The sequence below is a fragment of the Ambystoma mexicanum genome, chromosome 6q (assembly GCF_040938575.1).
Source record: "Ambystoma mexicanum isolate Mex_15411 chromosome 6q, UKY_AmexF1_1, whole genome shotgun sequence".
NCBI lineage: Eukaryota > Metazoa > Chordata > Amphibia > Caudata > Ambystomatidae > Ambystoma > Ambystoma mexicanum.
The window spans coordinates 575,765,094-575,792,064 of record NC_090937.1 but is presented as its reverse complement, the minus strand read 5'-3'; the positions used below and the strand labels follow the sequence as shown (position 1 = coordinate 575,792,064).

The 26,971-nt window shown below is 44.2% G+C and overlaps 1 protein-coding gene across 2 annotated transcripts in view; it reads left to right on the top strand.

The window, feature by feature from the left end:
* Positions 1–10,743: 10,743 nt before the first annotated feature.
* Positions 10,744–26,971, top strand: part of JADE1 (jade family PHD finger 1) — a 961,679-nt gene continuing 945,451 nt past the window's right edge. The window contains exon 1 of one of the 2 annotated variants that reach the window (XM_069631059.1): positions 10,744–10,909. In XM_069631059.1, coding sequence (XP_069487160.1) covers positions 10,772–10,909 — 138 coding nt within the window. In that variant the 5' untranslated portion in view covers positions 10,744–10,771. The remainder of the gene's footprint in view (positions 10,910–26,971) is intronic. The other variant, XM_069631060.1, reaches the window with a different exon arrangement.

The following is a 26,971-nucleotide window of genomic DNA, read 5'->3' as shown; positions in this document are numbered from 1 at the left end:
CCTTTACATTTTACACTCATTGCACGAATGTATTACTTCATAGGTACATAGAAATGCTGTATTCTTGCTAATTGTATGTCTGGGGGTAAAACTAACTTCTGGTGAGATTTAAAATAGGAGTACACAATTGCTAATCAACTAGGTTTATTTGCTAATCAAGAATATTTTCATATTTCATATTTTCATTAGCAAATTCTGCTAATCTATTTTTGAAAACTAATTTATGCCTTGCGGTTAGGATGACCGTAGAGGGCAATATTTACCAACTTTTCTGTCCCCAAGATTATCTAGTGCAGGGAAAAGACAAGGTGATAGTCTCTTTGAAATTACAAATACATTGTTCCACCAACGTACCCCTCTATATTACACCCTGCAGAGAAGAAACATTAAAAATGTTACCCCTTCTCTCCTGTGGAGAAGAACTGAAATTAATTTTCTTAAATTTCTCATCACCTCCTATGAAGATCAACAGGGGCAAGATAGTGTAAAGTCTTGTATGTGAGGTTTTATGGGAACCATCCACCAGGAGGAATAAGAGAGAACACTTGAGAAATGATACCCAGAAATGTTTCCTATCCCTTAATAAAGGAACCGGATTGTCAACAGACCAAGGGCAAGTCTTTATAGGAGAAAGTCAAACCTCCCATTGTTTCAACATCTTTGAAATCTTCCTCTCCACAAAAAGTAAGGCACGAGACCAATAAGAGCGTCATCTCAAATCCTGAAGAGGTTAAATTCCTTGAATCCAAAAAGGGAATTTTCACCCACCATGTTCCCTTGGATTCCTCCTCATCTAACCCCAAGGAATCCGTATGTAAACTTAGGTCTGAGTAAAGCTACAAAGAAGAGACCACGCTTCCGTTGAAGCCTCCTTGTGGGGCCAATGGCCCAGGGAACCACAAAAAAGCCCACAATGGAAATATAAATGCAACAACTTTCTTTACAGAAGAAGGAAGTGAGGATGAATCAGATCCCTCATTGGAAGAATATGAATTCTCTGTAGGCTACCATCCCCTAGAACAGAAATGATTCTTCTGTGGAAACCTAAGACACTCCACCCACTTTTGTGCATCTAATGGTTCAGAAAGCATTAACTTACAATCAGAGCAGGAATTAGAGCAGAAAGACAAATTAAATACTGTATTTTCCTATGGAAGCGTTTTATATATGCTCACTCTAGGGAAACAATGGCTCAGAGGAAAGGTAAAAATCAAGGACAACCCAAAACGATCCTATATACCGGGGATAAAAACACTTAAGAGTCCCTGCTGACCTAAACAGAAAGATCATTTGGACCCAGTTGGATACAGGGAGTAGGGGATGCGCAATAAGACAAGACTTACTTCCCATGGGGTGGAAGCAAATTGAGAAAAAGAAAGCGCAGTGTATTCATGGCCATATTGAGAGATACCCACAAACACAAATCCCTATTACCATCCTGGGAAGAAAATGATATCTGGAGGTGGCCGTGATCCCAGACCTACCAGCCCAATTAGATATAGGAAGCAATGTTCCCCAATTCGACCAATGGGTTTCACAAGTGGCTCAAATAAAGTCTCAAATAAAAATCAGAACATATGAGGCCACTGTCATTCCAGGACCACCCAAAGAAACTATAATTGACACCGACTGCCCCAATTATGAAACAAACCAGGAAAACACCAATAAAATATCTTTAGCATATTCCTCAATTTACTCATGGGAAGAAAAGGGTTTTTTCTTCAGAAAGCCCTATGTGGAAGTGGGGAAATCAAACGTAGGAGGCTGTTGATTATCTGAGGGATAACCCTGGAGCAGGAAGCCAGGACTTTACGGGAAGGGTTTGGGATGAATCCTATGGAGTCATCACTGTTTCCCCGGTGGAAAACTCCACACATGTGGATAGGGAATGGCAGGCGCTTCCTGATCCTGAAGGTGGTTACATGAGGGAGGATCACACGAGAGGAGACAACTATCGGGGAGATATGGTGACTTTATTGGAGAAGATGCAATATCCCCCCCCCTTCCATGAGGTAGATCATCTGACACCAGAGACCGTAATAGCCTATCACAATTAGCAGTTCCCCCTGATAGAGAAAATCGAGAAACCTTTTTCTTACATTATTCTGATCAGACCGCCACATGCGACTGTGTCCCAGATATCCGCAACACATATTACACGTTTATCTGATGTGCCTTTTTGTGAAACCTTTGAGAGAAACCATCTGAGAGTGACAAGTCCAAAGATATTTATCCACTACAACTCCCATAATCCCTCAAATACTGAGAGTAGGAGGAAGACAAGGGAGTTTATGTATATTGACAAGAGCTCAAAGAACAGCGCACAGACTAGTTGTTTTCCAAAACCCAATGGCACTGCTAGACGAGAGTGCAGGAGAGGACGTCAGTCCCAGCTGGAGGCTCACAGACGTGAACCACACAGGAACCAAGAAGGTTGCCGGTACTGGGGGAGGGATGACGCAGGCGAGCACGGAAGGCCACAGAGACATTGGGGGCCATTCAGAAACTCCTGGGTGCCGGGCTGCTAGAGGAAGCAGCATTCTCCTACACGGACCAGAGAAGCAAGCAGACATGTAAACGCAGAGCCGCGCGGACCACTGGAGTGACGTTTGCACACTCACTAGAGAACGGGTGGAGGAACCACCCCATGAAGACACGAGCCGCATAAGGACACAGAAGAACCAGCGAGTCTGCCCAAAGCAGCTGGGGACCCCAGGAGTACTCCAAAAACCATGTCCGCAGGTGATTGATTGGACCTTGCAAAGTTGTTGATGCAGAATACATACAATTTGTTCAAATGCAGACAATAAAAAGTACAAACCCAAAGATTGTTTGAATGCAGACAAACCAAAGTACAGGTTTGTATGAATACTGTGATGGGAGAGGGCCCACAAGGCAACAGGAGGATTTTGTTAGGAGGGACACAGTCAAACTCTGGAACATGCTCCCCCCACGTTGAGAGCAGAGCATCTTACTGGTCCTTCCATAAATTGTTGAAAACATGGCTATTTAAGTAATGTATTGTAATGTTGTTGGATCCTAAAATTTTACTCCGCTAACTCATATCCTGCTGTCTCCCCATGTAACACTTGGTGCAACTAGCGCCTCGAAACTTCACGATACAAATGGAGAAATAAATAAATATCTTCGTCAGAGAAGAAGATCTCAATGATGCCAGAATATTTAATAGCCTGCTGTCAAAGTAAGCATTCCCTTCATAAAACTATCCACCTTGATGGTTGAGAAAACATTTGTGATTAACAGAAGAAAAATAGGTATGGGAAACAGAACATACATTTTTTTATTATAGTGTTTTATTAGTTAAATATAAACTTTTAACACTGTTAAAAACACAAAGGGGAAGAATCACTATTTGTTCATTCACATACATTTCCAATAATAATAAAATGACCTTTATTAAAACATAACGAAGTTTTAAAAAGCATATTAATAGTGCTTTAAAATATGCCCATCTCCTAAAATAGAAATTGCTTTTAAAAAACACATTCAATAAAGTGACTTCATAATTTGTTGCCATATGTAGTAGATGGTAAAGTTCATAACCAATTTTTTCCCTGCAAATAGAAATGGGCAAAATTGATCTGTATGAATAAAGTTCATATCATGCACCAATTTCATGTAGCCTTTTCTTTACAGAGAGTAGCGCAATACAATCAGTTAAGAGGTGTCTAGAAGTCTCAAGATCATTCCCACATAATCTACAAAGCCGATCTTTATGGGATATATAGCCAGGCTGCTCTGTTTGCCAGGGTGGGTACCTGATTCAGCCTTAAACAGCCTTAAACACAGCCTGAACCTTCTTACTTTAGTATTTTGTAAGCTATTAATGTAAGACCATGCTGAGTCAGTTAAGAATGCTTGCGTGGAGTATACTGCATAGTTAGTTTTTCCAGCTCAATAGGCGGTGCGCGCATTTCTGCCCCAGACCCTTTCCTTTTTTTATTTGCTCAAATTTAGTAGCCAGGTTTTCCTGGGGTGAAACTGAGCATCCAATTTCATCCAGAAAATCTACGATTTCTTTATGCCATAAGTTTAACACAGGCTGAATATGCAAAATGACCTTCTTGGTCTAAAAAGTAGGAATACATTAAGTTTAGATTGTTTCGGTTCATCATTAACCTAATATTTAAAAAAAACATGCCGCTAAAATGTTGCGAGTAGAAAGGGAAGCAAGACCCAATTCGAAGCAAATGGCTTTCACTGGTACAGATTGAGACAAGCCTAAAGAGGATTTCCATAACTTTCCAAAACGTCTAACCAAGAGGTTTCCTTGGCAGTGTAAGCCTCAAGGCCATACAGTGCGCTTGGAACTACACAGGAGTTTATAAAGTTTTAATAAGGCTTCCATAGAAAAACCACCAGATTTTGAAATGAATAACCTAATTGCCTTGAACTTAGCAGTGGTTTTAATTATTATCGACTTAGTGAACACTTCTTTAACCAAAGTATTGGCTGTAAGCACTCCAAGGTTATGCCATAAGTTTAACACAGGCTGAATACGAAAAATTACCTTCTAGGTCAAAAAAGTAGGACTACATTGAGTTTAGATTGTTTCGGTTCATCATTAACCGAATATAAAAAAAAAGCTAAAAAAAAAAAAATCAAAAAAAAAAAAATCACATGCCGCTAAAATGTTGCAGTAGAAAGGGAGGCAAGACCCAATTCGAAGCAAATGGCTTTCACTGGTACAGATTGAGACAAGCCATATATGTTGCAGATTTGAAGAATTGCAGTAAACATCTCTGCACATATCATCTCGGCCTATTGACTGGCTTTCATATGCAGATGATATTGTAATTTTCGACCAAACTGCGTTGGGATTACAGCATAGTATCACGACACTGGAGTCATGTTCTGCAAGCCACTGTCTCATTATTAACCTATCAAAAACAAAAATAATGACTATTAAATCTAACAGAAAACCTATCAAGCGGTATAATTGGGCTGTTCAGAACACTATACTAGAAGAAGTCTGTCTGAGGAACTGTTTGGTTTTGGCCAAAAACCAGCCAAGTTAAAAAGGGAAAGTGGGCTGCTCCATGCGCAGTGGCCGAGACGTTGAGGAGGAGGGGAGGAGCCTTGCAGGGCGATCAAACAAAGGTGAGCCCAGCTGCACCGGCAAGCCCTGCGTTTACTAGGAACTCTTTCCTCCTAAATTAGAAATCCCCTGTTGGTGGAGTGAGGGGATCGCCAGCACAAGTGCTGCAGATGCAGGGGGCGCAAGAGATCCTGTGCGAGACACGCACGTGCATCGAAGAAAGGATGTGGTTAGAGGAAAGCCCCTATGAATGTTGATCAACGTGGTGTCCAAGGGAACCGCTGTAAACAAACGGATCAATTCAACACCACAGGGCCTAAGCACAGCATCGAGCGACGCAGAGCCATTTTGTTGTGTGTGGTTTCCAAGACAACCAAAAAAAGAGATCATACCAGTGCCGTACAACAAAATAAATAGAAGACTGTTTTCCCTGGCAAATCATATTTCAAGACAATATGGGAACGCGTGACCATTATGTGAACAGTAAAGGAGTCAAGGAAAGTTCCCTTCACACTGTTAATTCCACAAGCACTGCAGCAGCAGCAGTTTTGCAAAGATTATTTTCCCTGACAAATGATGTTTCACAACACTATAGAAAATAGTGTCTACTAAGGGTACAGTAAAGGAGTTCAAGGAAAGTTCCTTTCACACTATTATTTCAATAATGCAGCAAAGCAGTGCCCACCCTTCGCCTGCATTTATGGCTAACCCAGGCGAACCTCCAACAACTTGGGATCTTTGGATTGATGCTTTCAAGGTATACCTAAGGGCAGCACGGGGCGCTTAATACTCTGATGACGAGAAGGAAGCAGCTTTGTTAAATTGTTTAGGAACTGAAGGGTTACGTGTGTTCAGCCACCTTCCGGGAGATGACATACGTGTTCCAGGTGCTGGAGAAAGGGAGATGGTGGTGAGCATGAATGGAACAGCTCTTAAGAAACTGGAAGGGCGTTTCGGCAAGAGGTCCAATGTGGTATTGGAGAGATACCATTTCTTCTCAAGAGCACAGGGAGTAGGGGAATCGATAGATGCCTATATCACTGCATACACTCATTGCCACCTGCAAGTTTACTGGCGTGCTGGAAGAATACATAAGAGATCAAGTAATGATGAAGCCAAGCAAAGCCAAAGTGAGGGAGAGACTATGGATCGATAGAGACCCTCCAGTGGAGTAAGTCATTGAAATTGCTAGGGCAACTAAGAGTCACAAGTGAATGGGCAAGCTGTGAGAGAGAAACTAGAAGGAGGGACAATGAGTAGCGGTGCATGCAGTGATGCCCAAGAAAAGGCCTGGAGAAGAAAGGGGGAAATTTAACCGAGGAGAGAATTTAGTCAATAGGGACAACAGATGGTCGCCCACAGCAAAACAAGTATGCAAGAAGTGTGGTTGGACAGGCAGGTCATTCCACAGGGGCCAAGGAGTGTCCAGCTTGGAATGCAGATTGTAAGAGGTGCAAGGGAAGGGGGCACTTTGCATGGATGTGCAGAGCACTCACTGAGGGTAAACAATAAGAATATTGGATGCTGGGGAAGGCACGGATAGTGTGGTAGGATATGTGAGTGAGGGATTGCGCAAAGGGGTATTGGGTTGGGAGCAGCAAAAAGAAAAGTACCACAGGCTAAAATTACTGTGAATGGTGCTCATGTCAAAATGCTTTTTGGATTCAGGGTTACCCTACACCATGAGGTCACCAGAGTTGTACAATAAATGCTAAGGAAAGGAATTGTCCAGCTTGAAACCTTCCGACATAAATCTGTATGCATACGCTGTGTGCACATAAAGGTCCTGGGTTATGAAAGGGCAAGGATTGAATGTAAAGGCTGCACTGTCGAAGGAAAGTTATATGTTGCACACAACAGCGACAGTGTCCTAGGCTGGGATGAGCAAGCTGTCTTAAAAATTAAGATAGCCCAAGGAAAGCAATTCCTGTATTGTGTGTGAAGGATGGTGGTCAGATATTAACTGGGGGCATTGTAACGGCTGAGTATTTGAAGGAGGCTTTTCCCACCGTGTTCTCAGATAAGTTAGGGTGGTTTTTTGCACAGAATTGTATTGAAAAGGGGTGCAGTGTCCACAGATCACAGTTAGGAAAGTATCTGTGATGGCTAGGAAAGGATTGCAGAGCGGATTTACCAAACTTATGGATGCTGGTATAAATGAGGAAACTGAATGCTCTGAACGGTTGTCACCCGTGGTATTAGCGCATAAGGCGGATGGGAACCTTAGGATGTGTGTTGACTTAAGGGAACCTAACGCCAATATATGGGTCGATTGCCACCCTTTACCCAACATTAATGAGCTCCTACCATAAGTGGTAAGCGCAACATGTTTTTCAACATTTGACCTATCCTCTGCCTACCACCAGATAAATGTACACGAGGACTCCCGACCCCTGACCTCTTTTTTCACGCCGTATCGATTTTGTTGCATGCCTTTTGGTTTGGCATCGGCCTTCGCAGTATTTCAGAGACGGATGCCGAGGCTGTTCGGAGGGGTGCCAGGTGTGGAGTATTTCCAAGACCATCTGGTATGGGGGGAGGACCATAAGGAGCATGATGGTAGAGTGATTGAAGTGATGCATGTCCTGAGGAAGAGTGGATTGACTGTGAAGTGGTCGAAGTGCAGAGTGGGTGTGCGAGTGTGACATACCAGGGTCACACGTTGGATGTGAAGTGGATAAGCCCCAACGAGGAGTAGGTAAAAGTGATGAGGGAGGCACCTGCGGCAGTAAACAAAGAGCAACTCAGGTCGTTCCTGAGTATGACTGATTATTATGTTAGATGTATTCCTTTGTATGCTGAGAAAACGGTGAACATGTAGGCATTGTTGAAAAAGAACGTCAGGTTCAATTGGACAGAGTGTTTTGTCAAAGGGAGTTTGACAATTTGAAGAGCGACGTGGATTATGCTCCTTTCCTGGGTTCATTCAATCCAAGGAATAATACTGTATTCACCGTGGATGCCAGTGATGTGGGTCTGGGGGCAGTGTTGGAGCAATGGGAGGATGGGAAATGTCGGCCTATAGCTTTCACTTCTAGAGTGTTGAGGGATGCCGAAAAGCATTAGGCCACCATTGACAGGGAGACATTAGCAGCTGTGTGGGTCTCCAAGCGTTTTAGGACATTCCTCTTGGGTATCCCTTATCTGGGCCGGACGGACCACAAGCCCCTCACATTTGTGTTGATGACTAAAAGAATGGCTTTGGTCTCTCCAGGATCGCAAGATGGATTACCGATCTACAATAGTTTAATTTTAGAGTGCAGTACATACCAGTAGCTAAAAATGCAGTGGCGGATTGTTTGTCCCGGTTGCAGGAGGAGATCCATGAGACTACACAGCTGGCCAGTGTGTTTCCGGCAATTGATAAAAGCGAATGTGATAGAGAGTGTGCCGCGGATCCTAAGCTGGCATAGATCAGAGAAGCTCTGAGGAGTGGTTGGTCTGAACTGAACTGCAGGGAAGTATGTAAGGGTTATGTGCACGTTTGGCATGAACTGTCTGAAGGGCAATGGGGTGTTATGAGAGCGGACAGGTTGTTCCTCCTCTCAGTTTGAGGTCCAGGTTTGTTAATTTGGCTCAGGAAGGGCATATAGGAAGGTCTCTGATGAAAAGAAGGTTGCAGTATTTGCATTGGTGGCCAGAGATGGATGAAGAGGTTGAGTTGTTGGTGAAGGATTGTGTTGCGTGTGCCGTAAGTGATAAGAGCAGGGCAGTTAAACCACAGCCGGTGTACCCGTGGAGATTCCCCGACAATGCATGGTCAAAATTGGCTGTGGAGATTGTGGGGCCTATGGATGCTTTGGGAGGAGAGTTGAGGTTTGTCGTGGTCTTGGTTGATTACACTTTGCATTGGGTGGAGGTCATCGCCCTGGAGTCTGTCACGGCTGAGAAGATTGTGTCATTTTTGGGGAAGGTTTTTGACAGGGAAGGAGTACCGGCTGGCATTGTCACTGATAACGGGGTGCAGTTTGAGTCGAGTTGGATGAAAGATTTTTGGAGGAAATTGGGAATAAGGCAGCACAAGACTGCATTGTATAATCCATCGGCAAATGGTTTAGTGGAGAGGATGAACCGTTTTGTCAAGGGTGCCATTCAGTTGGCTGTGGCTAACGGTTTGATTTGGACCGATGTGCTATCCAAAGCGCTGTCGGCATATGGGCATATGCCATCGGTTGTCACTGGACATTCCCCTGTTAAACTCATGAGAGGTAAGAGAGCTGGTTTCAAGTTAAGGATGGCTGCCTTGGGGGGGTTGCGGTGGGGGTTGGGGGGCGTGTCAGTACCAAGGTGGATATGGCTGAGGTTTTGAACAAGGTGTGCCTACGGCAGGAGAGTGTGAAATTGGGGCATTTGTGCAGGAGGTCTCTGGAAATGTCGGTGGGCGATTGTGTTTGTGTGAAAAATCTGTGGTTTATGCTCAAGGGTTGCAGTGTGTATATGGCTCCCTGCGCCGTTGTGAAGGTCGGGACAGGTTATGTTGTGTTAGATGATTGCTTGAGGTGGAGTAAAAAGAGGTTGGTGGTGCTGAAGGGATCGGGTTGTGCGTAGGGACATCTGCCATCCAGGGTTTCAGGAAGGATCTGTGGAAGGAAGATGGGGTGCAGATGAGAGTTTCAGCACTGACCAGCGAGGGAAGGAGTGTGTGTGAGTTGGTGTGAGTGGTGAGGTGTGTGGTCGAAGGAGGGCGGTGCCCAGTGCAGGTGTGGATGGGCAGGGAGATGTTGCTCTTCCTGTTGCACCTGTGAAGGGGACCAAGAGGAGGTCCGGTTCTTTGAGGAGTGTGTTGGATTGGGTAGCTTTGCAAGGAGTAGGTTGCCTCCCATCAAATTTAAAGATTGTGTGTATTTGGGGCTAGGAAGTGAGGTATTTATTGCCTAAATGTAATTGTATGGTTCAAATTATATTGCATACAGTTATTGATTTGTCATAATATGTTTACCTCTGCATACTGTATTATGTTCCTTCCTTGTTCTGCTCTTTTCTATGTGCTTTCATTTCCTTCTATGGGGGGGGGGGAGTGATGTAATGGAACCTTGGACTGGTGACATACGCCCAAAGTTCCACATTCTGTTTCAGTTACTGCTTTGGGGGACAGCAGCTGGGTGCTGGGGTTTTGTCGCTCAATAAACTCATTAATGTCACCTCACCTGTTGTAAGACCTTCCTTCATCCTGCCTTCCCGCTTTTGCAATGACAAAGTGCTAAACTGAAGAGCACTGAAATGCTCAAGTATGCCACACTGCACAAAACACATCTCCCCTCTCTATTGCATATAACAAATCCGAACAGGGCAAAACAAAAAAAGGCTCTACGAGGAAGAAAAAAATAAATAAATTACGCATTACTGCAAACTGGTATACTGAAAATTCGCATGGGAACGGAGGAATGCCCGTGCTCAGCCCCAATGCACAAAAAACACCTGCCCATAACGAATCTCCAAAATACACCGAAATACCCCGCCTTGCTTGAAACCAAATTCGCTTGAAAAAGAGGAATGAGATAATCAGCTCTGGCCACAATGGATGCTGTCTTAAGCTCCAGCGTTCCCCTGTCGGCCACGATGCTTCGGCAGTTTTCCCGCTCGTGCAACACTTTGTAAAGGCAACTAGGCGATGAAGTGCGCAAACTGAAGCACGTGACTCACCAGACACGTACGAACGTGCAACCCACGTGATGAAGAGGAGGCGCAGCGTTGCTAAGGTCCGTTTCTCGGATGGGAAATAGACACTACCCCAGGGGTAGGGACTACCCTTCGGGACAGGCATGGGTCGCACCCCCCCGTTGCCTATTGAATCCGCAACGCTTAGCGGTTGTTTACGACTCTGTCGGGGCAGCTAAAACACAAGTGCAGGTGCGTTACTTTAATCGTAATTGACTTTTGTGTCCAAGTGTTTGTGTACGACTGCTTTCAGTTGACCGAAAGCTGTTGGGGGCGGAGTGGATGGCTTATCAGAAATAAAAACGTGCAATTTCTGCTGAAAATCTTACTGACATAGTTCCTTATTTATCCTCCTTATTATTGCTTTGTTGTACCACTGTTCTATCGGTGATGGAGGCTCTTATTTAAATGCATTGTGATCTGGTGTTATAGCATAATTGCTTTAACTGACGTGGTCTAAGACTGTCAATCTGAGAGTGCATTCTTGTTCATGAAGATGCAGTGCTGGATGTTAGTGGCCCAGTTGACATTGAGTTCTCTGCAACTTGCAGTGAAACTGAAACATTATGATTCAGTAGTGCCATAGTGCACGTGCAAAATCCCCTATTTGCACGAGTACTTGTAACTTTGCATTCTTGAACCTTTAGCCCTGGGTTTATTATTGGGGAAATTCTGGACTACAATTCACAGAATGCGAAGTTAAAAACCAGCACTGCACTACCATCGCCTCCAATGGAATGGGCCATGTTGGCAGGTATACATACCATCGTCCTGGTAGAATACTGCATAGATGTGAAAAGACATTATGTTGCCCTGCGACCCTCGTTTTGCCTAAAATGTCAATTGAGGTTTATATTTCCACTATTCAAAACATGTATATGCTAAAGAGTTTGATCTTCCGTTATCCCAACAAATAATCCTCGCTGTTACAAAGTAAACTCCTATTTTATTCATAAACTGAACCCAGCGTATAAACACGGTGCTAAATTTACACCGCATGCAAAGTGGGCGTTTATCAGACCTGACTTGGTGAACGTGATCGAATCTTTCTCCATTGCGGCTGTTTTCCATATGCTTACTTTTGGCTTTCTTCTATTTCCACACACCATTAATCATTGACAAATCAAGTAAGTTTTGCTTTTTTTTTTAATTTAAACATTTTAAAGTGTGCATGTGTAGGCGAGTGGTTGCACGTGCTTGCTTTAGTTAATGGGCGAGTGGCCGACTATAGTTCTATGGGTGGCCAAATATTTTTGGGTGAATGAATGAGTGGCTAAATCTAGTTGCATATGGTTGAATGACGGGACATATGGGCGGATGAATAGCGTATGGATGACCTGGGAGAAATAATATGTCGATGAATGTGTGGGTTTATATGGTTCAGTGGGTAAATGTCTTTATGGGTGGGAGGAGGAGTTTTTTCAATCTGGTTGGACGAATGAGTGGGTGAATATGGGTGTATGTGATGAGTGCCTTAATGTAGTTTATGGGTAGGTAAGTGGATGAAAATGGTTGGGTGGATGGATGATTGGCATGCCTCGAATCGTTTTGTGTCACAAGTAAACCCAACTGCTTTCTAGTTTTGGATTGGGCTTAATGGAGCAAGTCAAAGGTGAAACGAAAACGAGATCTTTAAATACAAAAAGTATAAGTAGCATCAGCTCGACCACAGGGTATATTGATGCCCACCAGAGTGTCCTTTCATAGAAGTATGTACTTACCCTTGCACAGGCTGACAGTTTCACTACCGCAGTAAGTGGGTGCAGAGAGGAGAGAAGTAAGGGGGAGCAGTGCAAAAAAGATTGGAGGGATTAAAATACTGGCTAAAAAGCAAGGCCCGTGCATGAGATGTGTGGGACCTATTTCCATAAAACAAAGATGGCTGAAGAGTTCCCTGGGGAACTTTTGGAAGTTAAGACAGTTCAAGAGATTACAAGATGCAGGAAGAATATGGGTTATCCTCCAAGATGCTCGGTGACATTGGGTGCGCGGCCTGGCTAGACTATCAACAAGCTTAAGCTTACTAAGTGAGCTAAACGCATTGTCTGCCTCATGATCTGCTGCCAAATGTGATGGGAGCATAGTAGAGGTGCAGGATGTACTATGCGTTTCTGCAACACCCCCAGTCTCTATGATGGTTATAGAGCCCTTTGCTCCCCCTCCTCTTGCTCTAGCACTACTACACACACACCTGAGGCACGCGGGCTGGTTTCATCATCCTCCGTGAGTGCTGTAATAGTGGAACCCATTAGCCCATCTCGGACCTACAAGTCAGCAATCTGATCTCATGTCTAGTCTCAGCCCACAAGTCGGCAACCTGACCCCTTACCCTCCGAAGCAGGAACGCACTCATTTGTCAATGGCTCGGTCAGCAGGATGCCAGGGACAAATGTTGAAATCGGCTGTTCTTAATACTACGTCTTTGCATGCGCAAGATATTGAAGACCTTATCACTGACAATAGATTTACTGTTTCTCACAGAAACCTGGATCACAGATTCTAGCGGTCTGAATTTAGACTTCGCTGTTACCAGCGGGTACTCTATTCTCTGTGGGAACGGAGAGTCTGGACATGGCGGGGGCATAGTAATTATTGCCAGGACCGGCTTGGGCCTCTTCATCTCCTTGCTCCTGGCAAGGCTGTGAGATTATCCTTGAGAAAATGACACTCTCAAACCATTTCTGTCTTAATTTCCTACCTGCTCACCGGCCACCTATGCCCGATTTCAATCATGAAATTATCCAAACCCTGAATTCTCTCACAGGCCCTAACCGCAGATCGTTGGCAGGGAAATAACTTTGACCCGGAAGCTGTAGCTCTAGAAGCTGCTCTGAACAACATTGATCACCACGTTCAAAATAACGAACCAACAATTGGGAATAAAAACATTTTGGACTGGAATGTCACCGGGAACCTTAAAGTCAACGTTGAGCAGACCAGGCCTTGTATATGATTGGACCACTTTGTAATTGACTTCCATGTTTGTCCAACTAAACCCTTAGCGAAAACAAAACAACCATCCAAGACCGTCTGTAGTTGCAACTTTAAAAAGGTATCGCTGCAGCACTATCAAAGGTGTCTAGATTTGACCAAGACCTCCAGTAGTACCTCGGTTAGTGACCTGGTAGATGCTTTTACTGGACACTTTCAAACTATGCTATGTAAATCCGCTCCCATGAAAACAAAGCTAGTGAGAGAGAAGTGGGGCACCAGAAATGGTTCTCTCCACAACTCAGTGTTGAAAAAGCTAAAACGGGATCTAGAAGCCTGCTGGCTTAAGCTTACCACACAGGAAAACAAAACTGCTTGGAAAAAGGCAGATAAAACGTACAGGCTTTAAACTGAGGAAACTAAAAAAGACTTCTATAATTCTCAGACAAATCGGCCAATCTGATGGGCAAACTTTTTGAAATCCTCAAATCATTGGAAAAGCCTAAGGCCACACAGGTCTGTTCCAACTAACGAATCGGGACTGCATGAGAGTTCAGGAGGCTTTCGAGGCTTAAGTCAATAATGCTAGACACAATATAAAAAATCTTCAAAATCGCAATCGAATTGAATCTGGAGGATGCACCGTCACAGGGGCTTTCTGCACAAATGAAATCATAAAAATACTTTCATCTATGTGCCCTACTTCTGGCTCGGAAAATCTTCTTCCACCTAAGATCATTCTAGAGCACAAAGATCTTGTTGCACCTTTTCTAACCTGGTTTATAAACTCCCCTTTTAGGGACAGTCGGGTGCCTGCTTCCATTAAGATTTTCACTGTTATCACTCTCCTGGGGGAAAAACCCAATCTTGACCCAAAAGAACCTGGTAATCTTAGGCCAATCACAAATTGCAATTTCCTTTTGAAAATCCTTGACAAGTTCGCCATGTTGCAACTGCAAAACTTCATCGGAATCCATTCCATCTTGCACGATAGACCATTCGATACTGAAACATGGTCGAAAAACCGGGACTGCTCTAGTTAACCTGCAGAAACATCTGTTAAGAATTATTGACGAGGGGAAAACTATTCTGATAATGCTGCTTGCCTTGTCAGCAGCGTTTGACCTAGTGGATCAAGATCTCCTCCTCAGCACACTCCGTAAGCTAGGGCAATGCTAAGGGAAAGCTATTGGATGGTTCGTCCTTTTTGATCCCCAGGGAGTCTAGAGTTAAATGGGGCCTGGCCTACTCCTCCACTTCCATCTTATGTTGCGTACCACAGGGGGCTTGCCCCTCATCACTCTTGTTTAACGTTTACATCAGATGTTGTTATGTGCTCCTCAAATGCCTGGGCGTGGTATGTACAAACTACATGGACGACACCCAGGTGGTCATTAAGTTAACAGGGGACTACGCTCAAGACCTGGTCACTTTGACCAGAGTATACAACTGCATTGAATCTTGGATGTACATTAATTTGGCTTTGCCTGAACGGAAACAAGACAGAGCTCTTTTTGGTGGATTCTCAGCAGGCTGTAACCAAACTGAGTCCTAGCTACAACACTTTCAATTTAGGCCCAAACACCATACATGTCCAAAAACAGGTCAAACCTCTAGGTGTGCAAATTGAACGCTGAGTGCTGATGCCCACGCTAGCCAGCTGACTGTAACTACCATCTGCGCCTGCTTAGGACTTTGTGCCTGTTTATTTCAGAGAGAATCTGTACGAGGGCAACCGATTTGTCCCGATTAGATTATTGCAACACCTTGTTGATCTGAGCTTCTTCAAGCAGCCTGAAAAAATGTCAGACACTGCAGAATGAGGCTGTTCACATCATAAAAAAGTTCTCGAAGATGCAACATCACTGAGCACAGAAGGGCCTTACACTGGCTCCCAGTGAATGACTGTATCATCTTTAAAAGCCTTACCATCGTTCACCGGTGCATTTTTGGCACTGTTCCGAAATACGTAAAAGGCAGGTTTCCTTGTACACCCCAAGCAGAATGCTGCGCTCCTCAGATCAGTCTGATATGCTGTCCAACATTCAAGCACTCAAGAGGCATAGGAAGATCTTTCCCAACCAGAGTGCTAAATCTTGTCCCTTGATCTCTGGCAAGACGCAAACCTTGCAAAGTCAGTAAAAGCGCTTCAGTTCAACTAAGTCTCTAAACTGCCTGACCCCTGAATTACTGTGATCAAACTCTCCTGTCTTTTATGGTTGTCTCTTGTGTGTTTTTGTTGGCGCCTCGATGCCCGCTGGCTTTTAGTGCGGTATAAACAAATAAATAAAAAAAATAGCTCCAAGATGTATGGTGTTGTCCCATTGTTAAAACTGAATGCTGAAAACATAATGACAGATGACTACTAGAAAAAAAAATCCAGGAGCATCGAAGTGTAACTAATAAGTAGTCAGCAACAGAATTAAATGAATGCTGAAAGTTGGCAACTTTGACAATTGGCAAACATATAGCTATCCCCAACCCGCCCACGCACACACCACTTACAAAGAATGCGACAAGTAACCTGGGTCATAAATACGTTCTCAAGCACCAATTGGTAATCTGCAGGGAGAAACACATATTGGAAGGGAGCCGAAAGACCATATAATTACTTGTGGAAAAGAGGGTTGGTCAATGTGGCAAATGTAACCAAACTAAGAAATGGAAGTAGAAAAAATGGAATTATCCTAACTAAATGTGTCCACCGGTAGTGACATGGTAAGGGATCGTGCTCACTTAAGCGAGAGGATTTTTTCAAAAAACGTTCAGCGTCTCTGGAGACTTGCATTGCATCTAAATTCGTAACGCATTAGTGGATGAACATTTCTTCCTATTTCTATTAACTATAGAACCCTTCTCCCTAATTTGGCCATTTTTCATCCTTGAGCCGCTCCTCTGCTGTTGGACCATGCCCGTATAAATGACCGAAATAAATAAAACAAATCCCCTCTGTAAAATTACTGGTCGCTAGAGCAAAAGGAAACCATATAATCATCAACATGCCTGAGCACAAATGTCTTCTCTTAAACTAGTTTACCAGGTTACCTCTTCAGTCTCAGGGCCTGATAAATTAAGCATCTTACTTGGCACACTGCAGGCTTTTTAAAAACCAATGACAGTGCAAGCCGCATGGCTGACTGAGTCCAACCCGGTTCCCCAGCATTCGGGTAACCTCGGCTCTGCTTGCCGGCTAACACGCTGGGCCCAGCATCCATTGGACTGTCCTTCCTAGGACTTCCATGCAGCCACCATCTGTGGCTCTGGGTTTCTCCTCCTAAGAAACAAGACCTAAAAGTCACAGATACCCACTTAATCTGCTTGCTGAGCAATTGACCATATCCAAATTGCCTTGAAAATGACCCAGGAGGGTCGAAACACATGTTGTCTACCCTAATATAGATTGCACCAACTCAACCACAACTTTGTTTTATTATTAGAGAGATCACGCTCTCGGATCAACCTTTACGCCCAGCGCATGTTCCAAGGGTTTCACATCCACAATTGTCATAAACCCAGCCAGGGATAGCAGGGCACGTCTCGAGCAAACCCTTGCACAAGCAGCAGGGCAATCTCAAATTCACCTGATCAATCGCAGTGTCCTGTCAATTCTAGTGCCCCCGCTTACCATTTTTAAAATCCAGTTGGACTAAACCCATAGAGCATTGGCAATGTTCCCGTTTGACCCCAAATTTGAGTTGGTATAATGATGGGCTAATGGATGTTTTGAATCTCGCAGAAAGTAGTTCCCAACCTCTTGGTCAGACATGGCAGGGATATGCAGGATCACTAAACATAAGCATTTCGGACATAAATCCCCCATACTTGGTTAGAGAAGCATATGCTTCTTGGTTTCTGGAAAAATGCTGCAACTCTACTTGCTCAGAACAGGAACCGTAAAAGCCACAGTTGTGCAAGCTTAACTCACACAGGGCCTGGCTTCAGACAGCAGATAGTCTTCCCCCCCCTAAATTGCACATACTGCACCTTACGGAGTCTGGCTTATGACTGTGGAGGTATTCCCGCTAGATCGCACACACTCAAGAAGGCAGAGCATGCACATGTAAAAGAGAGAAATGGTACCCGAGAGGCACGTGCAAAGATGGAGACAATGTAGAGCATTTAGAGCAGGTAAAGAAAAAAGATAGAAAATGTACGGAAGAGGCAAATGTAGTTGGAGACCGTTCCAGGCCAGTGTTTCAAAAGAAGGCAGGAAATATGCAGCTAGGGTAAACAAGCAATAGTCGAGCAAGGGCAAGCTGGCATGCTAGGGTTGGGTGGGGCTCATGTCGTACAAGCCAAAATATGACCGGACAACCAAAAGTAGCAATCTCACATGTACAAAACTCTCTTTTAATAGTGTTTTGTACTATTTTCAAAAGTATGCAACTCAATGTTTGACACATTTACACAGTTTGGTATAATTTCTAAAATATCAGTCACCCACCAACACTTTTCTCCAGGCAGGCAGCCCCCGTCTTCCTTCCTTCCCCTTTTGCAGTGCAAATATTTGGTTCCTTCTTTGCTCCGGTGGACCCTCTGATCACACCATGTGCACATAATCCCTGGAAGGACAGCCCCTAAAGATATATAAATACTGCACATCCAATCTTTCCCTGGATATTAGGCTTTCCATGGAACATTGGCAATGAAAAATGCCTGATACTGGACTGTCCACCCTATCCTCCTTCCCAGCCTGCTCTTTCACTGTCAGCATGCTTCTCTTAATGTTCTGCTGCAGTGGTACACCTTTAGGCCAAGGGATGGTGTAGGTTTTCATGCTCCTTTGTCACCACAAAGAACCCCCTGCAGGGTTTCAGCATCATTCAGAAACTAAAGTTGATGAACAAACACTGTGTGAATGGAGTTTGAGGCTTGTGGTAGAGATAGGGGTAGACTTCTGGGAGAAACAACTAGGTGTTCTGCCCCGATGGCCTGACAAATGCTGTCTGATGATCAGACGGATAAAAGTCTGAGCTGGCCACTGAGCGATAATGAGGATTGAAACGGTGCTCAGCATGCAAACCCACATACTAAGGAAGTTGAAATGTGCCTGTGTTTCTTCATATCTCAAGAAGCTGTTCCTCTGAATCAAAGATTCTTGTCTCCTATAGCTCTTAGCCTCTAGCTTATGTTAATGAGTGGAGTTTACAGATTGCCCCCTTCCCTTATCTTCCAGTTGCAAGTTTCCTGTGGCACATTGTGTAAAATGTATCAGAGGGAGGGAGAGAGAGAGAGAGAGAGAGAATGACTAATGGAAATGGAAATTGGACTGTCAGTAAGAGACCAGTGGTAGGGACCAAAGGAGAGCCTCAGGGCTCAAGACTTATTTTGTGTTTCTATGACTTCTACTTCTTTGTGGTGACTTCATGTCATGTTCTGATCAGATATATGCAGTTCCATGTTTGCCTGCTCAATGACGACTCTGACTGCTCCCTGCACTAATACACTCACATTCTGTGTTCAACACCCCTCCCAACAGACATCAAACATCAGAACACTACACCACTACATCGATCTTGCATACCACACCATGGGAGAATTTATCCTAGCATCGTGATCTCCACATCCGACACAAAGGCCTCTGTGCCCTTAACAGAGAACACATAGAAACTGACCCACACCAATAGCTTGGGGTACTTCTGGCTTGCATGCATCAACACTACAGCAAAGCTGTCTTTTAATCTCTCCTACTAACCTCACCCCCATCCCCCTTTCAAATCTGACAGAGTGCCTGGTGACCATGCACATATCAGCGGAGCGTGGTATAAATCCCAATAACATAACTACTCAAACTCAGTTTACCTTATGTAGGACATATGGAAGTAATAATGATTACATGCCAGTGCATTTGGGAATACTAACTCTATCCCAGATGCTTCATATCACCATAATTACTTATGTAGGCTCTGTATACCTAATAATTACTTTAAAAGGTTAAAAGAAATATGCATGCTACTGTTTGAAACATAGAAAAACACTAATAGACATAGTAAAAAGCATTGGCATGTGTGCAAATAAATAATGACCTAACAAGGCCGGAAAACCATGTAATGCAGCACAAAAGTAGAATAATCATCAACATGCCAACCAGCATGGAAAAGAAACATACTCTTTAAAGCAGCATTCAGCACTCGTTCTGCAGCACACCCTTAAAATATGTATCACGAAGAGAGGCGACAAGCTAAAACTCTCACCAGCTATGACGAAAACAAAGGTCTTCTGCTTCTCCTGCAAGATCGAACAAACCAATGCCAGCTTTGGGAAGACTTGTATCTCGTTTCTTTGTGGCAATACAACATTTATATATTGTACTGTATAACTGTAGTAAGTTGTGAAGTTATATGGTTGTGTTTAGACACAATTAATATGAAAATGTTGGGACGAGGGGGTGTTTCTTTTGTGGATGTAGTGTTATTGATCTTGTATTGCACACCTCTCCCATTTTGTACTTGGGCTGTTGATGGGATAGTTATATCAATGTGGATGTGGATGTCGTTGAGATAAGATTTTGATTTGATTGGTTGGTGTGATGTGAATGAATTGATGTAGTTGTGATAGTGATTTGATGTGGATTTTACATGATTGGCATGATATAGTTGTGATGTTAATGTGGTGGGGATTCATTTATTTTTTAACCTTTATTTAGTGCAGTGACAGGCATACAACCTCGAAACACATACATTTGTGAGTTTGTCATAATCCTGTCATGTAACAACAATAATCAACCAAACAGTTTACACGGAGCTGGTGCATGGCACTAGATATATTATCAAATAGTGCATTTAGGGACTCCAAGATGACTGCGAGGAGTGAAGGTGCACTCCAGAGGGCTCCCGGCCAAACTTTAATAAGGAGAACAATTGAGCAGAATCGGAATCGTGATAGACTATTAAAGTAAAGAAAGGGTAGCGAAGCCGTAAAAGCTAGAAACGAGAAGCTGGGAAAGAAAGGGACCCCATGGGAGGCTGGGCACCTGCAGGGACGCCGTAACTGGCAGATGGAAAGCCTCGGAGGAAGAAGGTGACCCGGAGAAGCAAGTCTGCCACACGAGCTCTGGGGTACGAGCAAACAGAGAAAACTGCTCTCCAGTGAGCAGGGGGCAGAGGGCAGCAGCACAGAGCAGCGCCCGTGCCGGGGTGAGGGAGGACAGGAGCCCCGCAGCGGCGGTGCTCAAAGAAGGACACGACATCAGCAGAGGAGCCACGGGGAAGACGAGGAGTAAGGGGATAGCAGGAGGATCCCCCGTCCTTCACTGGGCAGGCAATCCACAACACGGTCAGCAAGGCCAAGAGAAAAGAGTGTAAGCCGCAAGGAATACGCAGTAAATTCAGGCGGGCACCCACCAGAACAACAAGCAGTGCGGCCGTGTAACCAAAGAAGAGCCCCATAGGTATGCGGACACCTGCCACTCTAATACGCGGCATTGCCCTGAAGCAGAGGGCTCCTGAGGCAGACGAAACTGAGGGAGCGCAGGACACCAGCCAGCAGATCACTCGCCACAGCCGTGTAAGCAGCATGGGACTCCACAGGCGGGAAGCGCCAGAGGAGCATAGGACACAGCCATTGTGATATGGGGCACAGCAATGCAGGCAGCAATCAAATAGAGCGTAAAGGCAGACAGCTCATACTACCTGTCAACAATGACATTGAGATAAAGAGGCTGGGGGAAAGCCAGTACCGCAGAGCAAGGCATCAGAGAATACGCAGACACCGGAGCAGAGGAGGAGCCTCACTCATTGGTTCGGAGGCACCCTATGCTCACAGAAAGTAAATAACGGGAAGATCAAATAACAAGGGCACAATTCTTGGCACACCTCCTGGGAGAGAGACAGACTGGGCAACAGTAGGTCCAGGAGGAGAGTCCAAGTAGAGGGCAAAAAGCGAGCATAAAGAGGCTAAGCCAAGGCCAGGGTTAGAGCGGGGCAGACAAGGAGTTCGAAGAGAGGTACTGCCGCGAAGACCCGTCGACGGGCAGCAACGGGGAGCCAGAATGAAACTCTGATCCGGAGGAACAGCTCCACCTGCAGATGCCAGGCCCAAAGGGCAAACAGACCCCCGGTCAGCAACCTTCCAAGAAAAGTCGGAAGAAAAGTGAACTGGATAGCTATTGGCAGAAGGAGGAGACAAGTCAAGTAGACGTTGGCCAGGTAGACATGGAGGGGGAAGATGCACAGAGACCCGAGGCAATGGCATTAAATAAATAAGACCTGCAAAAGTGCCTTGCTCGGTATGGAGGAGAGAATTACAGCTTCATTCGAACAACAGATCGGAAGCCTGAAAGAGGAGCTGAAGGATACTCTGAAAGAAATTAGAGAGGACGTTAACTCACTGGGGACCAGGGTGGATGGGACAGAGCAAGGGCTGTCCGAAATAGAAAAGGAAGTTCGTCAGAACTCTGAACTTCTCAAACAAATAGCCTCCACCACACACAACTCCGAAATACAAGCGGAAGAAAACCTACGACGTTCTAACATCAGGAGCGAAGGATTGGTAGAGATAACCCCGGACGGGGCGTTGAAATCCATCATCCAACAATGCTTCGATACCCTGCAGACGGAGAGTATCCCGGAGGAGATCCGGATAGACCAGGTACACACAGTGGGCCCGAAGAGAGGCGGAGAAGGAAAAGTGCCCAGAGATGACCTGGCGGCCCTTGCCTCCTATGAGGAGAAGGAGAACATACTAAAGGCTGCAAGGGGGCAAGAATCGATGACAATTAATGGCTCAGAGGTAAGCTTATTTCCAGACTTGGCAACATCCACCCTGCAAAAGCAAAGAGTGATGGGCCCGGTAACAAGGCAACAGCAGGAAAAGAGTCCCGTACAGATTGACATTCCCCTTTGGGCTATTTTTCCCTTGGCAAGGGAGATAGCAAAGGGTGACATCTTTTGAGGAAGGAATGGCTATACTGGGACTAGAAAATGAGACAGCAGGAGGGGATGAGAGGATCGCACGGAGCAAAGCAGTGGGAATGGTCAACAGCTCACGGGAAAAGGGGCAAGAAACTGAAAGGTCCAAGACCCAGGAAATTAAACAGAGACCCTCCTGCTGTTTCAGAGATTCGCTAGGGGGACAAATGGACAGACAAGATTGAAGCCTTCAGAGGGGTGGGAAGGGAATCCGACCGAGCTTCCCTCCCTACAAAGGAAGCCCGGCCAGGAGAGGAGGAGATACCACTTGGAATTGAAAAGGTTAGAACAACCTCAGGGTCCAGGTGAAACCTGAGTCGGTGCCCACAAAGTGGGAAGTATTCTCGGATACCGAGTCAGACCTTGAAAGGGGAGAGGCGGCGAGGGGGAGAGGGATGGAGTTGAGGAACCACAAAAAGACACATCAAGGATAATTCAATACAATTGAAGTTGCAAGGATTTCCAGATTCTGTCTCCCACGCCCCCCCCCATACATCTGTTAACACATCATAGGAAGAATCTATTTAGAAAAAGTTTAGACCTTCCGCTTGAGTCCCTACAAATACTTAAATGTCCCTATAAAGAGAGTCTCTCTATCCCTTGCAGTTGCGCTGGTGTGTCACCTATCTAGTGGAGAAATCTCGCCCGCTCTATCCTAGCTTATCCTAACTTACTACTTTCCTAGTACACAAAAAAAGGTGTGCCCTGTTTAGAAGTCAGCAAACGTCTTTAATCTTGTTGCTTCCACCCAGTGTGACTTATCATAAAATTACACAGACATGCCCAAAAGTGGTACTATGTCCGCTATGCTTATCTAAAAGAAAAGATGTCATATAACCAAGCTCGCTCTGTTTATGTGAGGCAAGTGTTTCAGGTCAACACCCTGAACCAACCTATGTTTCGGTGGGGAAACTAATTTGCCGCTTTCTTCAGGACTAGATGGTGCCTAATTACGATACTCTACCAAAAATAAAAAAGGCAGTAGCATCATTTAACTATCTTCAAGTTTCTTGTCTGGAGAGGGCAACTTCCAAATTGTTGGGGCGTCTCGTCATTACATCCACTCCCTACAAGGGAAAAATACACATATCGGGGACCTCTAAAAACATGTGACTACAGTCATCTATATGGCCTTACAACTGGTTGGTCTTACCGAGCAGTGTCGACAGATGCCATCAGGCACCAATTTAGTGTATCTGCTGTTGAAGGTGGTCTTGAGTGCCTGGAAGTTAATAGTTCAGGGTCCGAGTATTACCTTCATAATCCTATGGATTGTGGCTATGTCAAAAAAGCTGGTAAGGCAAAAGGTGTCCACCCCACTTACCCTTCTTCTTGGGATCTGGTCACCCCGGTTTTGGATATTTCCAACGTAATCCGTTTGTACAAACTCCCAATTTTTGCCAGTATTCGCTGTTCGATATCTGCGTGAGGCCTGCTGAGCCTAAAAGGGGGGGGAGGGGGAGGTTTTTTTTTGGGGTGTGTCAGATATTTGAAATATATCAAACTTTCCGTTATTTCAGGTACTACAGTTTCTACTCCATGGAGACAAGTGCACCAATTCTTGCTCTGGGCTGTCTAATGTGCAGCAGATGACCCTATGTCGTGCATCATGCAGTCTAGTCTAACACATTAGCATAGAGACAGCTGCTGTCTTATCTAGATCTGCAGCCGGCTCGTGTTCAATTACTACTGTTTTTAGTCTGTCCTTTGAATAAATACTCTCTAATGCTGCCGCAGCGTTTGTTCCGCGGGCTACTGGACACAGGGTACTCATTCTTACTTTGTACAGGCACTCTGAACTCTGGTGCACATTCTATCGAATCTCACCAAGTTCAGAGATGTTCTTGCAACGGGCATCATTACATGCCGATGGCGTTTTTCGAAACCCAATTGATATATCTGGTGGTACAATTTGTACCAGAGATGTTCAGTGGTAGAGTAGCTAACCCGCAGTGTTAAGGATTTCAAGCAGGCAATACACCCAGGTCTCGCCTAGCATGCAAAGCACAGCTGAAATACTTATTTATTGTGTCTATAGGTTCAATATTATATCATATCATACCCTTCTCAAAATACCCCCCCCAGGTCACAGTAGACCAGGAATCAGGCTGGTTGGTAAAGGTGAATATTTATTTATTTATTTATTTATTTATTTATTTAAAATTCAAAGCAACACACATTTTAATATATAACATTCTTTAGTGACTAAACAATTCAGAAAGTAAGTAAAGCAATTGAATTCACTTATGGTAATACATAATAGAAAACACATGAAAAAGAACAGTTTTGGCTTGTGAAAAGATGGCGCTTAGGTTAAAGTTCTTAATTCACAATTGAGCAATTCTCCACAGATGTAAGTAAGCAGCTGGTATTTAGGAAGGAAGAACAGAGTACAGTGTTTGAATGCAGTCTTCCCTCCCCAAACAAGATAGAAAAGCGCTTTTGGGGAAATTTTACACTTTTAAAATGACAGTTGAAAATGGCTTTGTGAAACAATGAAAAGTGTGCAAAATGCTTAAATTAATAAAAGTTCCTATGGGAGCAATACTAAACAGGGTCTAACAAACATAAGCTACAAGATGAGCAACAGAACACACTTTAAATCAGAATGGGAGTGTGGAAATACTTTGAATGAGAAAGACACGTGTGAAACTTTTGCAAAATGAGAATTTGCGTCTAATTTCCGCTATGCGATTTTTAATAAAAACGGGTCAAATACACTGTTGCACAATTTTAGTTATGGATGTAGCTAAGGGTCTTAGGTTTAATTGAGAGTTGAAATTACGTTTCTATCTATACAATTGAAGACATTATGCAAGTCTTAATGAGAGGCGTTTTTGAAAAAATGGAACAGAGAAAAGCAGAAATTCGGTTTTCAAAATGACCGATTGGTTGTATTTAAACTATATTAATGACTAAGAAAAAGAAGAATGCCGCCCGGGAATCTCCACAGTTACGCAGGGCCGCTTGTAACTCTTCACGTGGTGGATACTACGTTTTCTGTTACTTTATTTAATCCAAATCCCTAATGGCTTACGGTCTTTTAAAACAAATGATCAGCGCCAACACTATGAATCCCAAACAGGGTTGCAAGAATGGTTCTCACTATTGGAGGTTCTTAAGTTAAAGAGAGGATGGGTTGAGAGATGGGATAGGACAAGGCAAATATACTATGGATTACTAGGGTTCCTATTGATACTTACAGTCCACTGTAAATTAAGATTGGACCGTCAGGGTTCTGGTCATCCCGGGTCAGGTCTACTGGCAGCAGGGCACTTCTGGAAGGATAGTCAGCTGGGCGGTTCTGGTCAATTGGCCTGGCACCTCAGACTGGATTTGGATTGGCACTTCTGGTCACTGGACACTGTAGTTTATCGGGATTGCGAGTTTCAGCGGGAAGCCTTAATGGTAGCAAGCCAAACTGGATCAGAATTGTTTCTCTGAAGTGGGATGGTTCAGGAATTGGGCCTAGCTGAAGAAGAGTTCAGCAAATGCTGGGCCTTGGTTTTGCAAAGTAGTCTGCAATCGGGACAAGATGAAAAGTTCTGGACAAGATGAAGAATTCTGGAACAAAGCGCTGCACGGAAATCGGGATGTAGTCAGGAATCGGCGTGTTGTGAGGTTCCTATATTTATCATGTCAAGTCACATCACAAAGTTTATGGTAGGGGCAGAATTACAAACCACACCCCCATGGCTGTGATGGGTCAGAGGCACTTGCTTCTTTCTGCTTGTAAGTCAGAAAGAGCTATCATATTTTATGATGTGATTTGGGAACTCCCACAATGATTTGAACCACAATTTAACTTTCCCACAAATGCACATTTCTATAAATATGCCCTCTAATAAAATCGGACACATACATTACATATTTTGTGGTTGATCCATACAACTAACTCCCATCCCAGTGAGAGCTAGCTTTGTCGTTATATGAAATTTGGTCAATTTTAATTATAACTGTTTGGCCTAACCATTCCTAATTCAGTACATATCTGGGCAATTACCCCCAGAACACGGGTATACAGTATTATATATGCAGCATCGATAGTTTTGCCACAATTATTCTTTTAGTGTAACTTTTGTTCCTTATGTAGTACAGGGTTCACTCACGTATTCTCAGAAAGAGCATACATTCAGATTTACAACTAACATTTTGTAGATTTGTCCTCCTTCATGTTGTAAAGTTAGAGTTTCAAAACTTAATCACAAATAGGCATTTTAATCACAAATTGTCAGGTTTTTTTTCCTTTCATTCAACTAGCAACAGCTGTCAAATTCCTTTGATCAGGGTGGGGTGTCCTCTTCCTTGAGAAGGAAGCTCCCGGCCCCTCCCCTGTAGGGATCAGTAGGCAGCCTGCCATTGTCCTTGGCTGGCCAGAGATGAAAGTCTGATGAGGTCATTGTTCTAAATATGC